Source organism: Chiloscyllium punctatum, chromosome 11 (assembly GCF_047496795.1).
Source record: "Chiloscyllium punctatum isolate Juve2018m chromosome 11, sChiPun1.3, whole genome shotgun sequence".
Taxonomy (NCBI): domain Eukaryota; kingdom Metazoa; phylum Chordata; class Chondrichthyes; order Orectolobiformes; family Hemiscylliidae; genus Chiloscyllium; species Chiloscyllium punctatum.
Window position 1 is genome coordinate 9,769,890 of NC_092749.1, and position 16,370 is coordinate 9,786,259.

Here is a 16,370-nt window from a genome sequence, read left to right on the forward strand (position 1 = left end):
TCACATCTCCAGACCAATACACCCCCCAAACTTCCCCATAGTCCCTTCACATCAATCCCCAACCCCTCACCCCCACATCTCCACACCTCAACCCCCCATATCCCCTTCACAATTCCACACCTAAATCCCCCAACTCCCCACATTTCCCTTTCACATCTCCAGACCAATACACCCCCCCCCCAAACTTCCCCATAGTCCCATCACATCAATCCCCCACATTTCCCCTTCACATCTCCACACCTCAACCCCGCCCCCCCCCCAAGCTCGCCACATATCCCCTTCACGTCTCCATATCTATTTACCCCCCCCCCCCAATTACATCACCCCCCCCCATCCCACGCCCAGGCCCTCTCAGGCCTCCTCGGGCTTGTCGGGCGGGGGCCCGCACGGCTGCAGCATCTTCTCCATGAGGTTGAAGCGGACCCGGGCCTTGGTTTCGTTCTCGGCCACGGCGAAGTAGTTGAGGAGGTCGAAGTGGCCCATGTACGAGGCGTACGAGTCGCGGTGCTGGTTGACGAGCCACTCCCACTTGGTGGTGTCGGCGTGCCCGGTGCCGATGTACTTGGACTGGAGATGCTCCAGCTGGCTGTGGATGTTGTAACGGTCAGTCATTGCGATGGCGGCGGCTCTCCCCCCGAGAGATTCAAATTCGAATCCCAACCGTCAACCGCCCTCCGAGGGAAATCCAATATGGCCGTTGTTACCATGGTTATCTCCACGTGTCCCTCAAAAAAACAGCCACCAGTACAAATTGATGAAAACTAACTTAAAATTAAATCGTCATTTTGTTTCAACGTTAAACAAAATCTTGCTAAACTACGGTTTTAAAAATTATATATACTCTTGCGCAGGCGCATTAGGATAACATGCATAGAAGCCACGCCCCATTCCAGGCGACTTTTTTCACTTACTAATTTGAATTAAAAACCGAGCCTTACCAAACAAAAACACTGACGAGAATATGATTGGTTTTAACATAAAATATTTTTTTTTAGTGAATCGGTGTAACGAAGTTGAACGGTATTTGTGCGCAGGCGCATTGGCTGTTGAAGCCCCGCCCCGTGGCCGTTACAATCGCACTCTGCCCCCTAGGTTGGAGGACCGCTGCTGTGCGGTATTGCATTCCCATTCATTCCAATCCACCAACCGATTTCACTGCTCACCATAGCCAAGGTACATGTGACAATAATAAATTAAATTTCAGCTCGTACTTTTTATAGAATCTCCAGCATAAGAGGTACAGTTAGTAATTTTACAGATGACACCAAAATTGGAGGTGTAGTGGACAGCGAAGGAGGTTACCTCAGATTACAACAGGATCTGGACCAGATGGGCCAATGGGCTGAGAAGTGGCAGATGGAGTTTAATTCAGATAAATGTGAGGTGCTGCATTTTGGGAAAGCAATCTTAGCAGGACTTATACACTTAATGGTAAGGTCCTAGAGAGTGTTGCTGAACAAAGAGACCTTGAAGCGCAGGTTCATAGCTCCTAGAAAGTGGAGTCACAGATAGATAGGATAGTGAAGAAGGCATTTGGTATGCTTTCCTTTATCGGGTCAGAGTATTGGGTACAGGAGTTGAGAGGTGATGTTGCGGCTGTACAGGACATTGGTTAGGCCACTGTTGGAGTATTGTGTGCAATTCTGGTCTCCTTCCTATTGGAAAGATGTTGTGAAACTTGAAAGGGTTCAGAAAAGATTTACAAGGATGTTGCCAGGGTTGGAGGATTTGAGCTATAGGGAGAGGCTGAACAGGCTGGGGCTGTTTTCCTGGAGCGTCGGAGGCTGAGGGGTGACCTTATAGAGGTCTACAAAATTATGAGGGGCATTAGGTTAGATTAGATTACTTACAGTGTGGAAACAGGCCCTTCGGCCCAACAAGTCCACACCAACCCGCCGAAGCGCAACCCACCCATACCCCTACATTTACCCCTTACCTAACACTATGGGCAATTTAGCATGGCCAATTCACCTGACCTGCACATCTTTGGACTGTGGGAGGAAACCGGAGCACCCGGAGGAAACCCACACAGACACGGGGAGAACGTGCAAACTCCACACAGTCAGTCACCTGAGGCAGGAATTGAACCCAGGTCTCTGGCGCTGTGAGGCAGCAGTGCTAACCACTGTGCCACCGTGCCACCCTTGGTTAGGATGGTTAAGCATGGTTAGGATAAATAGACAAAGTCTTTTCTCTGGGGTGGGGAGTCCAGAACTAGAGGTCATAAGTTTAGAGTGAGTGGAGAGAGATATAAAAGGGACCTAACGGGCAACTTTTTCACACAGAGGGTGGCTCGTGTATGGAATGAGCTGCCAAAGGAAATGGTTGAGGCTGGTACAATTGCAACATTTAAAAGGCATTTAGATGGGCATATGAATAGGAAGGGTTCGGAGGGATATGGGCCAGGTGCTGGCAGGTGGGACTAGATTGGGTTGGGATATCTGGTCGGCATGGACGGGTTGGACTGAAGGGTCTGTTTCCATGCTGTACATCTCTATGACTATTAATCTATACAGTGCAGAAAGGCTCTGCACAGACCCTCTGAAGACCATAAGACCATAAGACATAGGAGTGGAAGTAAGGCCATTCGGCCCATTGAGTCCACTCCGCCATTCAATCATGGCTGCTAGGCACTTCAACTCCACTTACCCGCATTCTCCCCGTAGCCCTTAATTCCCCGAGACAACAAGAATCTATCAATCTCTGCCTTGAAGACATTTAGTGTCCCAGCCTCCACTGCACTCTGCGGCAATGAATTCCACAGGCCCACCACTCTCTGGCTGAAGAAATGTCTCCGCATTTCTGTTCTGAATTTACCCCCTCTAATTCTAAGGCTGTGTCCATGGGTCCTAGTCTCCTCGCCTAACGGAAACAATTTCCTGGCATCCACCCTTTCCAAGCCATGTATTATCTTGTATGTCACACCCAAACCCAGTCCCTTACCCTAAACCTGTAACTCTGCATTTACCACAGCTGATGCACCCAGCCTGCAACATCCCTGGACACCATGGACAATTTATCATGACCAATCCACCTAACCCCATCTTTGGACTGTGGGAGGAATCAGGAACATTCAGCAGAAACCCAGGCAGACACAGGGAGAACATGCAAACTCCACACAGAGAGGGAATTGAAACCAGATGCTTGGCACTGTGAGGCACCAGTGCTAACCACTGTGCCACCCTTGATCAGCATGAAGAATAGTCCTACTTAGATTGGGACGATAAACAATTGCCTCTCCTTTGCAATAAATATCAAATCATCTTCAAGTTGCTTCATCAATGAGCTTCACTCCATCATAAGGTCAGAAGTGGAGATGTTCGCTAATGATTGCACAATGTTCAGCACCATTCATAGCTCCTCAGACACTGAAGCAAACCGTCTTTGAATGAAACAATATCTAGGCTGACAAGATCTAGGTATGATCTTTGCAAAGCCATCAGGAACACTAAGAGACAACCCCAGACTAAACCAGAGTCCTAGACTAACCAGAGAAACACATGTCGACTGTGGCAAGGCTTACACAATATAACAGGCTACAGAGCGAAGTCGAGTAGAATCACTGACAACAATGCATCCCTCTCCAGTGAGCTCAATGCATTCTATGATCATCTTGAAGAGAAGGGGATAAGATGGCACTTGCCCTGACATCCTTGGATGCTCCTGTACCCACAGTCACCTCAGCAGATGTCAGAATCGCCTTCTTGAGGGTGTATCCATGGAAAGCGATTTGCCCGGATGGGAGTCCCTGACTGTGAACCCTGATCCTGCCCAGACAAGCTGTTGGGAGTATTTGCAGACATCTTTAACCTTTTCTTACTGCGATGTGAGGTCTCCCCTGCTCCAAGAAGACCACTATCATCCTAATGCCAAAGAACACTCAGGCAGCATGCCTTAATGATCACAACCCAGTGGTTCTGACATCCATCATTCTGAAGGTTTCAAGAGGTTAGTAATGAGACAAAGCAACTCCAGCCTCCCAGATTTCCTTGATCCACTGCAAGTTTCGTATCGTCACAATAGATCCACGGCAGACACCATCTCCTTGGCCCTACACTCATCCCTGGTACATCTGGCTAACAAGGAGACCGACGTCAGACTCTTACTTATTGACTTTAGCTCTTTCTTCAGTACTATCATTACAACAAAACTAATCTCCAAACTCTGAGACCTAGGAACCTGCTCTTCCTCCTGTAACTGGATCCTGGACTTCCTGACCCGCAGACCACAAACAATAAGGATAGGTGACAACCCTTCCACAATAATCCTCCATAGTGGGTTGGATCTCAAACAACAATGAGACAAAGTACAGGAAGGAGACAGTCAGTTTAATGGCATGGTTTAAAGACAAATATCCCTCCATCAATATCAACAAAATGAAAGAACTGGTCATTAACTTCAGGAAGTGGAGTGGAGGACATGCCCCTTTCTGTATCAGTGATACTTAGGTGGAGGTGATGGAGAGCATCAAGTTCCTAGGAGTAAATATCCCTAACAATCTATCTTCATCCACATCAATGCTAGTCAAGAAAGTAGACCAATGCCTCTACTTCCTCAGAAGGCTAAGGACATTCAGCATGTCTACAATGAAATAAACCAATTTTACAGATGCACTGTAGAAAGCATCCTATCTGGATGCAACACAGCTTGATATGGAAAAGCTCTGCCTAAGACCACAAGAAATTACAGAGAGTTGTGAAGGTGGCCCAGTACATCACAAAGTTTAGATCAAAGTGGTGCTGGAAAAGCGCAGCAGGTCAGGCAGCATCCGAGGAGCAGGAAAATCGACGTTTCGGGCAAAAGCCCTTCATCAGGAATAGGTACGTCACAAAACCCAACCTTCCAACCATTGAGTCTACAGTTTCCACTGCCTTGGGAAAGCAACCAACATAGTCAACCACCACCCCCCTCACTGTCACTAGGTCAAAATCTTGGAACCACCTCCCTAAGAGTCAACCTACAGCATATAGCCTGCAGGGGTTTAAGAAGGCAGCTCACTACCACCTTCTCAAAGGCAACAAGAGCTGAGCAATAAATGGCTGTCCAGCCAACGACAACCACATCCCATGAGTGAATAGAGAAAACATACCTGTTAGACCTCAACTGGAGTATTTGTAAAATTGCCATCGTGCTGCAGAAGACTGCGTAGCATCATAGAATCTCTACAGTGCAGATAGAGGCCATTTGGCCCATTGAGTCTGCACAGATCCAATGAAGGGCAACACATGATTATTTGGATACAAATAATTTGTGTACATGGGATTATGGGCAAAAGGCAGCAGATTAGCATTAGGTAATGATGCTTGTTTGAAGAACAGGTGCATGCATGATGGGTCAAAATGGCTTCCTTTGGTCCCATAACAATTTTGTGATTTTGCAGTATTATCCTATATGATGTAGGCCATTTGGCCCTTTGAATCTGCTCTGCCCATTCAATGGCTGATCTGATAATCCTCAACTCCACTTCCCTGCCTTTTCCCCATAACCCTTGATTTCCTTACTGAATGACAATCTGCCTATCTCAGCCTGTATATACATAATGACTTAACCTCGACTGTCTTCTGTGTTATAGAGTTCCACAGATTCATTTCCCTCTTAATTAAATGGTCTGGGGCTTCAAGCCATCCAGTTACCAACGCACATACACACAAATATAATTTATTTTTAAAATATCTCATTCACAAAAGCTAATCATTTTGTTAAATTGAATCAGTCTCATCAGTGTTTGCTAAGGTTGGTTTTTATTTGATATTAAATTGAAAAGAGTATCTACATCATCAGCTTCAATTCACTGGTTCCCAGTGCATATGCACATGAAATGTATATATATATTTATTAAGAATGTTTTTTAACCAACATTCTGCTTTCCCCTTAACCTTTCTTAAATGGGTGACCCCTTACTCTGAGATGATGCCCTCTGCTCCTAGACTCTCACAAGGGGAAGTAACCTTTCTGTATCTATCCTATCAAGTCTTGCATGTTTCAGTAAGGTTACCTCTCACCCTTCTCTATTCCAATGAGTACAGGTTTAACCTACACAACCTCTCCTCAGAAGGCAGTTCCTGCATACTCAGGGTCAACCTAGTGAACCTTCTCCACTGACTGCTCCAGTAGTAGCATATCCTTCCTGAGATAAAGAGCATGAACAGTTCACTGTATTCCAGCTGTGATCCAACTACTGCTTTTATCATTTTTGCAATAATTCACTTTTTGTATACTCCATTCTCTTTGAAGTAAAGGCCAACAATTCATTTGCTTTCCCCATTACTTGCTGAACTTGGATGCTAGCTTTCTTGATTCATGCCTCTGTACTGCAGCTTTCCTCAGTCTTTCACCTTTTCAATAATAAGCAGCTTCCTTATTCTTCCTGCATGACTTCCCACCTTCCCACATTATAGTCCATATGACAAGTTTTTGCCCACTCAAACTCTATCTATATCCCTCCGCAGTGTCTCTGTGTCATCCTTATGGCTGGCTATCATTCTTCCCTGTGATGGGTCATCACTTGTGGAACATAGAACAATACAACGCAGAACAGGCCCTTCGGCCCTCGATGTTGCGCCAACCTGTGAACTAATCTAAGCCCGTTCCCCTACATTATCCCATCATCATCCATGTGCTTATCCAAGGATTGTTTAAATCTCACTAATGTTGCTGAATTAACGACATTAGCAGGTAGGGCATTCCACGCCCTTACCACTCTCTGAGTAAAGAACCTGCCTCTGACATCTGTCTTAAATCTATCACTCGTCAACTTGTAGCTATGTCCCCTCGTACAAGCTGATGTCATCATCCTTAGAAAAAGACTTTCACTGTCTAGCCTATCTAATCCTCTGATCATCTTGGGTGTCTCCATCAAATCCCCTCTTAGCCACCTTCTTTCCAAAGAGAATAGACCCAAGTCTCTCGTAAGACCTTCCCTCCAGACCAAGCAACATCCTGATAAATCTCCTCTGCACCTTATCCAATGCTTCCACATCCTTCCTGTAATGGGGTGACCAGAAATGTACACAATTTTCCAAGTGTGTCCACACTAACATTTTGTATAGTTGCAGCATGATATTATGGCTTCGGAACTCAATCCCTTGACCAATAAAATCTAACACACCGTATGCCTTCTTAACAGCACTATTAACCTGGGTGGCAACTTTCAGGGATTTATGTACATGGACACCAAGATCCCTCTGCACATTCACACTATCAAGAATCTTTCCATTGACCCAGTACTCTGCCTTCCTGTTATTCTTCCCAAAGTGAATCAGCTCACATTTATCTGCATTGAACTCCATTTGTCACCTCTTGGTTCAATTCTGCAGTTTATCCAAGTCCTCCTGCAACCTGCAACATTCTTCCACACTGTCTGCTACTCCACCGACTTTAGTGTCATCTGCAAATTTACTATTCCATCCACCTATGCCTGCATCCAAGTCATTTATAAAAATGACAAACAGCAGTGGTCCCAAAACAGATCCTTGTGGCACACCACTAGTAACCGGACTCCAGGCTAAATATTTTCCATCAACCACCACTCGCTGCCTTTTTACAGAAAGCTAGTTTCTAATCCAAACTGCTAAATCACCCTTAATCCCATTGCCTCTGCATTTTCTCCAACAGTTTACCATGTGGAACCTTATCAAAGGCTTTACTGAAGTCCATGTACACCACATCAATGCTCTACCCTCATCCACATGCTTGGTCGCCTTCTCAAAAAACTCAATGAGGTTTGTGAGACATGACCTGCCCTTGAAAAAACCATGTTGACTATCTGCAATCAAATTATTGCTTGCTAGATGATTATAAATCCTATCTCTCATAATTCTTTCCAAAACATTTCCTACAAAAGACGTAAGGCTCACTGGTCTATAATTACCTGGGTCATCTCTACTGCCCTTCTTGAACAAGGGATCAACATTTGCAATCCTCCAGTCCTCTGGTACTAAACCTGTAGACAATGATGGCTCAAAGATCAAGGCCAAAGGCTCCAACACCTCCTCCCTAGCTTCCCAGAGAATCCTCGGATAAATCCCATCCGGCCCAGGGGCTTGTCTATTTTCATTATTTCTAGAATTGGTAACACCTCTTCCTTACTAACCTCGATCCTTTCTAGTCTAATATCTCGTACCTCATTCTTTTCTTCTACAATATTTTCCTTTGCCTGAGTGAAAACCGATGAGAAATATTCATTTAGCACTTCTCCGATCTCCACAGGGTCCACACACAACTTCCCACTTCTGTCTTTGACTGGCTCTATTCCTACCCTGGTCGTCTTTTTATTCCTCACATACCTATAGAAAGCTTTAGGGTTCTCCTTTATTCTACTTGCTAAAGACTGTTCATGTCCTCTCTTTGCTCTTAACTCTTTCTTTAAATCCTCCTAGCTACTCTGTAACTCTCTATCGCCTCATCTGAACCATCTCGCCTCATTGTCACATAAGCCTCCTTCTTCTGCTTAACAAGAGATGCAATTTCTGTAGTAAAACACGGTTCCCTTACCTTATCACTTCCTTCCTGCCTGACAGGGACATACCTATCAAGCACACGCAATATCTGTTCCTTAAACCAGCTCCACATTTCGATTGTCCCCATCCCCTGCATTTTGCTACACCATTCTATGCTTCTTAAGTCTTGTCTAACCACATTATAATTGCTGCTCCCCCATTGATAACTCTTGCCCTGTTGCATGTTCCATCGCTAAACTAAACGTAACTGAATTATGGTCACTTTCTCCAAAGTGCTCACCTATCACTAAATCAAACACTTGGCCTGGTTTATTACCAAGTACCAGATCCAGTGTGGCCTCCCCTCTTGTCTGCCCTTCGACATACTGTGTCAGGAAACCCTCCTGCACACATTAGACAAAAACTGATCCACTTGAAGTCCCCCATAATGACCACCCTGTTCCTATCATTCCTACCCAGAATCATTTTGCCAATCCTCACCTCCACATCCCTGGAACTCTGCGGAGGCCTATAAAAAAACTCCCAGCAGTGTGACCTCTCCTCTCCTGTTTCTAACCTCAGCCCAGACCACCTCAGTAGACGAGTCCTCGTCAAAAGGTCTTTCAGGCACTGTTATACTGTCCTTGACTAACAAGGACACACCTCCCCCTCTTTTACTGTCTTCCCTGATCTTGATGAAACCCTGGAACCTGCAACATCCATTCCTGACCCTGCTCTATTCATGTCTCCGAAATGGCCACAACATCGAAGTCCCAAGTACCTATCCACGCAGCAAGTATCCATACCTTATTTTGGATACTTCTGGTGTTGGAGTAAACACACTTCAAACCAGCTTACTGTCTGCCAGCACATTCCTGTGGCTGTGAAATCCTGTCCATGCTCTCCCTACTCTCATCCTGTGCACTGGAACTACACTTCAGGTTCCCATCCTGTGTTGTCCTGATTATCATAATCTGGAATTTTGGGATGTGTCCAGCCTTTCTGGAATGCCCTTTGTTCTGGGATTTCTTCAGGCTTTTTGTTGGGGTATGTTTGAGCTGGCAACACCAGATACTGGGTAGCCATAGCCCCACATCAAGCTCCATCCAATCCCAGCACCTCCCTCCCTTGTTTGGAAACATAGAAAGTAGGTGTGGGAGTCTATTAATTAATGCTAACGTATAGATTTTCATAAGATAATGCTTTATACCAATCTTTTCTGGACACAGCTAGCTATTTACTAAACCAAAACCATTGCCTATGGACAAAACATTCCTTTGCCCACCTCTTCTCTGTGACCTACATAAGAGCATGCAAAGCAGCAGCAGGTACAAGAGCTTACCCAACCTATGGGCACTGCAGTTGGCACAGACCCATTAAGGGTGATTAAGGTTTCATTAAATTCCCTTTCTGTTACATTAGACATCATGTTTAAATTATTCTATTTGTGGTCTTGACCTGGTGCATGTGGAAAGGATGTGGGAGAATTTAGAACGAAGGGACATTGTTTAAAAATAAAAACTGCCCCAATTAAGACAGAAGAGAGGACGTTTCTCATTAAGAATCATGATCTTTGAGACTCTTCTTCCAAAGTCAGTGGAAACAGAATCTGAACATTGTTCATGCAAAGGTAGTTAGCTTAATGATAAACAAGAAGGTTGGAATGTGCAGATATCAGATTGTATTGAGTGATTGAGCAGGCCGGAGGGGCATAGAGATCTCCTCCTGTTCCTAATTTCTGTGGTCGTATGTATTAACTCCACCTCCTCATTGTGGACAGACACTTGGAGAATTCTTTCTCTCCCCATAACTGAACAGACTCTGGGTCACCCACAGCTCAATTTATAGAATATCTGCATCATTCTTATAGTTCACAAGTGTGGTCCAGAAATTACCACAAGAAGTTAAGACATACCTGGGAGCTGTTAACTAACATTATATCTGTTTGTTAGCAGTCAATATCAAAGCTGAGTTGTCCACTGCATTATTTCTAAGTCAGAACATTGAACTATTCTGGTGCAGTGTTTGAAAAGCCTTGCTTTGTGGGAGCTGCTGCCTTTTGGATGAAAACAGACTGGAGAAAGCATTTCACATATCAGTGCATGTAAAGAAATTACTCTATTTCACTTATCCTTAAATGAAAGAAATAATATCACTTACGTGGCTCACCAATAGTTCATTCCAAATCTATTGCTCAACACTAACTCTAAAAATGGTTGATCTGATTGTTGATCACTTTGATGGTTGTGGGAGCTTACTAGTGCAGCTATGTTTCCTACATAACAATCATGTCTACTCATTAAAAGTACTTTGATAACATAAGAATATAGGAAATGGGAGCAGCAGTAAGTCATTCAGCCTTTTGAGAGTACTTGGTTTTTCAATGATTCATGGCTGATCCTCTACTTCAATACTATTTTCCATACTCTCCCCAGATCCCTCAATGGCATTACTACCTAGAAATATATCAATCTCAGTCTTGATCATACTCAGTGGCTAGGTCTTGCCCACCTTCTGGAGCAGATTCAGGGTTTAAGATGCTTTGGGACATTGTAAAAGGTTCCATACAGATATAACTTTTCTTGCGATGAATTTCTATTTATTTCCAAATACCTAATTGCCTTTGAAAGCAGCTGAAAATTCTACAGTCCACTTGGTGGTATGAGCAGTTACGGTGCTGTTTAGGAAAGAGACTCTGGGAATTTGATCTGGGAAGAATGAGGGACTTCCAAGTTTTGTCTTCATTGCGCAGACCTTTGGGTTTCGGAGCTGGGATGTTATGTTGAGGTTGTACAGAGTATTGGTGAGGCCTCCTCTGGAGTACTGTGTCCAGTTCTGCTCTCCCTGTTATAGGTGAAATATTATTAAGCTGGAGAGGATCCAGAAGAGATTTATCAGAAGGTTGCCAGGAATGGAAGGTATGAATTATAAAGTGAGGCTTTTTTCACTGGAGTATAAGAGGTTAAGAGGTGACCTTTATAGGTTTATGAAATCATGAAGATTATAAATAAGGTGAATGGCAAGTGTCTTTTCCCTAAGGTGGCAGATTTCAAGACCGGGGGCATATTTTTATGATGAGAGGTGGAATATTTTAAAAAAGACATTTAAAAAGGCCAATTTGTTTACACGTAGTGGTTTCTTGTGTGGAATGAACCGTCAGAGGAAATGGGTACAGTTACAACATTTACATGACATTTAGATAAGTACATGAAAAGTAAATGTCTGGAGAGATACGAGCCAAGCACAGGCAGGTGGGACTAGTTTAGTTTGTGATTATGGTCGATATGGATTGGTTGGACCGAAGGGTCTGTTTCCGTATGACTGTGTGACTCTGAATTAGGATCGTGACAGACCTCCAAGAGCATTTTGTTCTTTTTGCAGACAACAAGGAAGAGAGGTGCTGCTGGAGTGCATTGCATTTTTTAACCAGCCATATTGTAGGCACCGTGGGCCAATGAGGAAAGGATTGCAAATTAAGTTCAGTGGTAGGGCCATCCAACAGGCTGTATCCTGGGGGAGATTCTACAGTTTTATTGTGACTGGGCATTATCAAGACAACTGGTGAATATTCCATCACTAACATGACCTGAACCTCGCTGGCTCTGCTATACCTGAACATTCGCCTGAAACAGCACACTTATGTGGAAAACTCCATCAACATTTTTCAGTGTCACCGCAGGTAATACACAAATCCCTCCGTTCCCCCCAAAATTGTCCGAATTCCTGAAGATAGTACAAGACCATGTAATCATTGTTTGTCACAGGATCCTTAAATAGACCTTAAAGAGATCATTGACAGAGAGCAGTAAATGAAATCATGGGGATTACATATACTCTTATAATGTGTTTATTCTACTGTAATATCACTTCAAAGTCAACGAAAACAGTCAGGCATGCATTGAATTGTGCAAAGTACAGATATTAATGTACAAAATTATTCGGTCCAGTGTTAATAGTCATATTGTTCTATTGCAAATCTGAATACACCACCAATAAAACAGACTCCATTTCGGCATTTCACAGTCCTGAACCTGAATCTGAAAAAAAAGCTACAGAGTCAAAATCAAGTATCAAAATCTCCTTCTATTATCACTCTTCAGGAATTCTATCAGACTCCTTATCATTGATGGTATTGTTTCAACAATAAGTAGAGAAAATAACCTGGCTATTGATGGTTGGGCCAGCACTTGTTTCTCATTGTAGTTACCCTTAAGAAGGTGGTGGTGAGCTGCCTTCTTGAACTGCTGTAGTTCATTTGCTGTAGGTAGACCCACAATGCCCTTAGAAAGGGAATTCCAGGCTTATGACTCAACGATGCTGAAGGAATGGTGATATATTTATAAATGGGATGATGTTTGGCAGTTTCTGTCCCTAATTGTAAGTTATTTTTCTTATTTCCTATACTGACAGACCTGCTGTATATGTCTACCATTTTCTGTTTCTTTTTGATATTTTGTTAAGTGTTAAGGGTTTTCACTGTGACAAAGTTGACTGTGAAAAATATGAATATTGACATTACTGAAAATTTAATGTGTGCAGTATGAATATGTGAACTCACAAGTTAAGTATCAGTTGACATTCGAACATAGGAAATGGGAGCAAGAGGAGACCATTCAACATTTAAAAGGCATCTGAATGGGTACATTAAATAGGAAGGGTTTAGGGGGATATGGACCAAGTGCTGGCAAATGGGAAGTAGATTGATTTAGGACATCTGGTCAGCATGGACGAGTTGGACAAAGGGTCTGTTTCTGTGCTGTACATCTCTATGACTCTCAAGAGTGCGCTACGCTTCAAGATGGCCACAGCTAATGCTCAGTCTCAACCCAACTTTCTTACACTGTCTCCATATGCCTTTGTGGTCAAAAACCAATCAACCCCTACACGGAACTGTGGATGCTCAATCATTGAGTCTATTCAAGGCTGAGAAGTCCTCAGACACAGGAAGGGAAAAAGGATGAGATTCTGAAGGGAGAATACAGAGAGTTAGGCAGGAATTTATAAAGGAGGTCCTCAAGAGTAGTAATATCTGGAATACTCCCGGTGCTACAAGCTAGTGAGGGCAGGAATAGGAGAATAGAGCAGATGAATGCATGGCTGAGGAGCTGGTGTATGGGAGAAGGATTCACATTTTTGGATCATTGGAAGCTGATTTGGGGTAGAAGTGACCTGTACAAGAAGGACATATTCCACATAAATTGGAAGGGGACTAATATATTGGCAGGGAGATTTGCTCGAGCTGCTTGGGAGGATCTAAACTAGTAAGATGGGGCAGTGGGACCCAGGGAGAAAGTGAGGAAAGAGATCAATCTAAGAACTGGTACAGTTGAGAAAAGAAGCAAGCCAAACAGTCAAGGCAGGCGGGGACAGAGCAGAGAAAAAGGTAGGACAGATACATTTAAACTCCATTTATTTCAATGCAAGGGGCCTAACAGGGAAGACAGATGAACTCAGAGTATGGTTAGGAACATGGGACTGGGATATCATAGCAATTACAGAAACATGGCTCAGGGATGGACAGAACTGGCAGCTTAATATTCCAGGATACAAATGCTACAGGGAGGATAGAAAGGGAGGCAAGAGAGGAGGGGGAGTAGCATTTCTGATAAGGGATAGCATTACAGCTGTATTGAGGGAGGATATTCCCAGAAATACATTCAGGGGAGTTATTTGGTTGGAACTGAGAAATATGAAAGGGGTGATCACCTTATTATAGACCCCCTAACAGTCAGAGGGAAATTGAGAAACAAATTTGTAAGGAGAGCCCAGTTATTTGTAAGAATAATAGGGTGGCTTTGGTAGGGGATTTTAACTTTCCAAACATAGACTGGGACTGCCATCGTGTTAAGGGTTTAGATGGAGAGGAATTTGTTAAGTGTGTACAAGAGAATTTTCTGATTCAGTATGTGGATGTACCTACTAGAGAAGGTGCAAAACTTGACCTACTCTTGGGAAATAAGGCAGGGCAGGTGACTGAGGGGGAGCACTTTGGTGCCAGTGACCATATTTCTATTAGTTTTAAAATAGTGATGGAAGAGGATAGACCAGATCTAAAAGTTGAAGTTCTAAATTGGAGAAAGGCTAATTTTGACGGTATTAGGCAAGAACTTTCAAAAGCTGTTTGGGGGTAGCTGTCCGCAGATAAAGGGCCTGCTGGAAAATGGGAAGCCTTCAGAAATGAGATAACGAGAATCCAGAGAAAGTATATTCCTGTTAGGGTGAAAGGAAAGACTGGTAGGTGTGGGGTATGCTGGATGACTAGAAAAATTGAGGGTTTGGTTAAGAAAAAGAAGGAAGCATATGTCAGGTACAGACAGGACAGGAGAAAGTGAGGACTGCAGATGCTGGAGATCAGAGCTGAAAATGTGTTGCTGGAAAAGCGCAGCAGGTCAGGCAGCATCCAAGGAACAGGAGAATCGATGTTTCGGGCATAAGCCCTTCTTCATATGTCCGAAATGTCGATTCTCCTGTTCCTTGGATGCTGCCTGACTTGCTGCGTTTTTCCAGCAACACATTTTCAGCTACAGACAGGATAGATCAAGTAAATCTTTAGGAGAGTATATAGGCATTAGGAGTATATTTAAGAGGGAAATCAGGAGGGCAAAAAAGGGACATGAGATAGCTTTGGCAAATAGAGTTAAGGAGAATCCAAAGGGTTTTTACAAATACATTAAGGACAAAAGGGTAACTAGGGAGAGAATAGAGCCGCAGGAAATGGAGGAGATGCTAAACGAGTATTTTGCATCAGTGTTTACTGTAGAAAAGGACATGGAAGATATAGAATGTAGGGAAATAGATGGTGACATCTTGAAAAATGTCCATATTACAGAGGAGGAAGTGCTGGATGTCTTGAAATGCATAAAAGTGGATAAATCTCCAGGACCTGATCTGGTGCATCCTAGAACTCTGTGGGAAGCTTGGGAAGTGATTGCTGGACCTCTTGCTGAGATATTTATATCATCAGTAGTCACAGGTGAGGTGCCGGAAGACTGGAGGTTGGCTAATGTGATGCCATTATTTAAGGAAGGTGGTAAGGACAAGCCAGGAAACTATAGACCAGTGAGCCTGATCCCAGTGGTGGGCAAGTTGTTGGAGGGAATCCTGAGGGACAGGATGTACATGTATTTGGAAAGGCAAGGACTGATTAGGGATAGTCAACATGGCTTTGTGTGTGGGAAATCTTGTCTCACAAACTTGATTGAGGTTTTTGAAGAAGTAACAGAGAGGATTAATGAGGGCAGAGCAGAAGATGTAATCTATATGGACTTCAGTAAGGTATTCGACAAGGTTCCCCATGGGAGACTGATTCGCAAGCTTGTGAAATACAGGGAGAACTAGCCATTTGGATACAGAACTGGCTCAAAGGCAGGAGACAGAGGGTGATAGTGGAGGGTTTCTTTTTCCAGATTGGAGGCCTGTGACCAGTGGAGTGCCACAAGGATCGGTGCTGGGTCCTCTACTTATTGTCATTTACACAAATGATTTGGATGTGAGCATAAGAGGTACAGTTAGTAAGTTTGCAGATGACATTAAAATTGGAGGTGTCATGGACAGTGAAGAAGGTTACCTCAGATTACAACAGGATCTTGACTGAATGGGCCAATGGGCTGAGGAGTGGCTCATAAATGCGAGGTGCTACATTTTGGGAAAGCAAATCTTCGCAGGACTTATACACTTAATGGTAAGGTATTAGGGAGTGTTGCTAAACAAAGAGACCTTGGAGTGCAGGTTGCAAGCTCCTTGAAAGTGGAGTTGCAGGTAGATAGGATAGGGAAGAAGTCGTTTGGTATGCTTTCCTTTATTGGTCAGAGTAGTGAGTGCAGGAGCTGGGAGGTCATGTTGCGGCTGTACAGGACATTGGTTAGGCCACTGTTGGAATATTGCGTGCACTTCTGGTCTCCTTCCTATTGAAAAGATGTTGTGAAACTTGAA

The 16,370-nt window shown here is 43.7% G+C and overlaps 1 protein-coding gene across 1 annotated transcript; it reads right to left on the bottom strand.

The window, feature by feature from the left end:
- Window positions 1–315: 315 nt before the first annotated feature.
- Window positions 316–817, bottom strand: sf3b5 (splicing factor 3b, subunit 5). Its single transcript, XM_072580102.1, has one exon. It carries the CDS (start codon window positions 610–612, stop codon window positions 352–354), a length of 261 nt encoding a protein of 86 aa, XP_072436203.1. The 5' UTR covers window positions 613–817; the 3' UTR covers window positions 316–351.
- Between the last annotated feature and the right edge of the window lie 15,553 nt (window positions 818–16,370).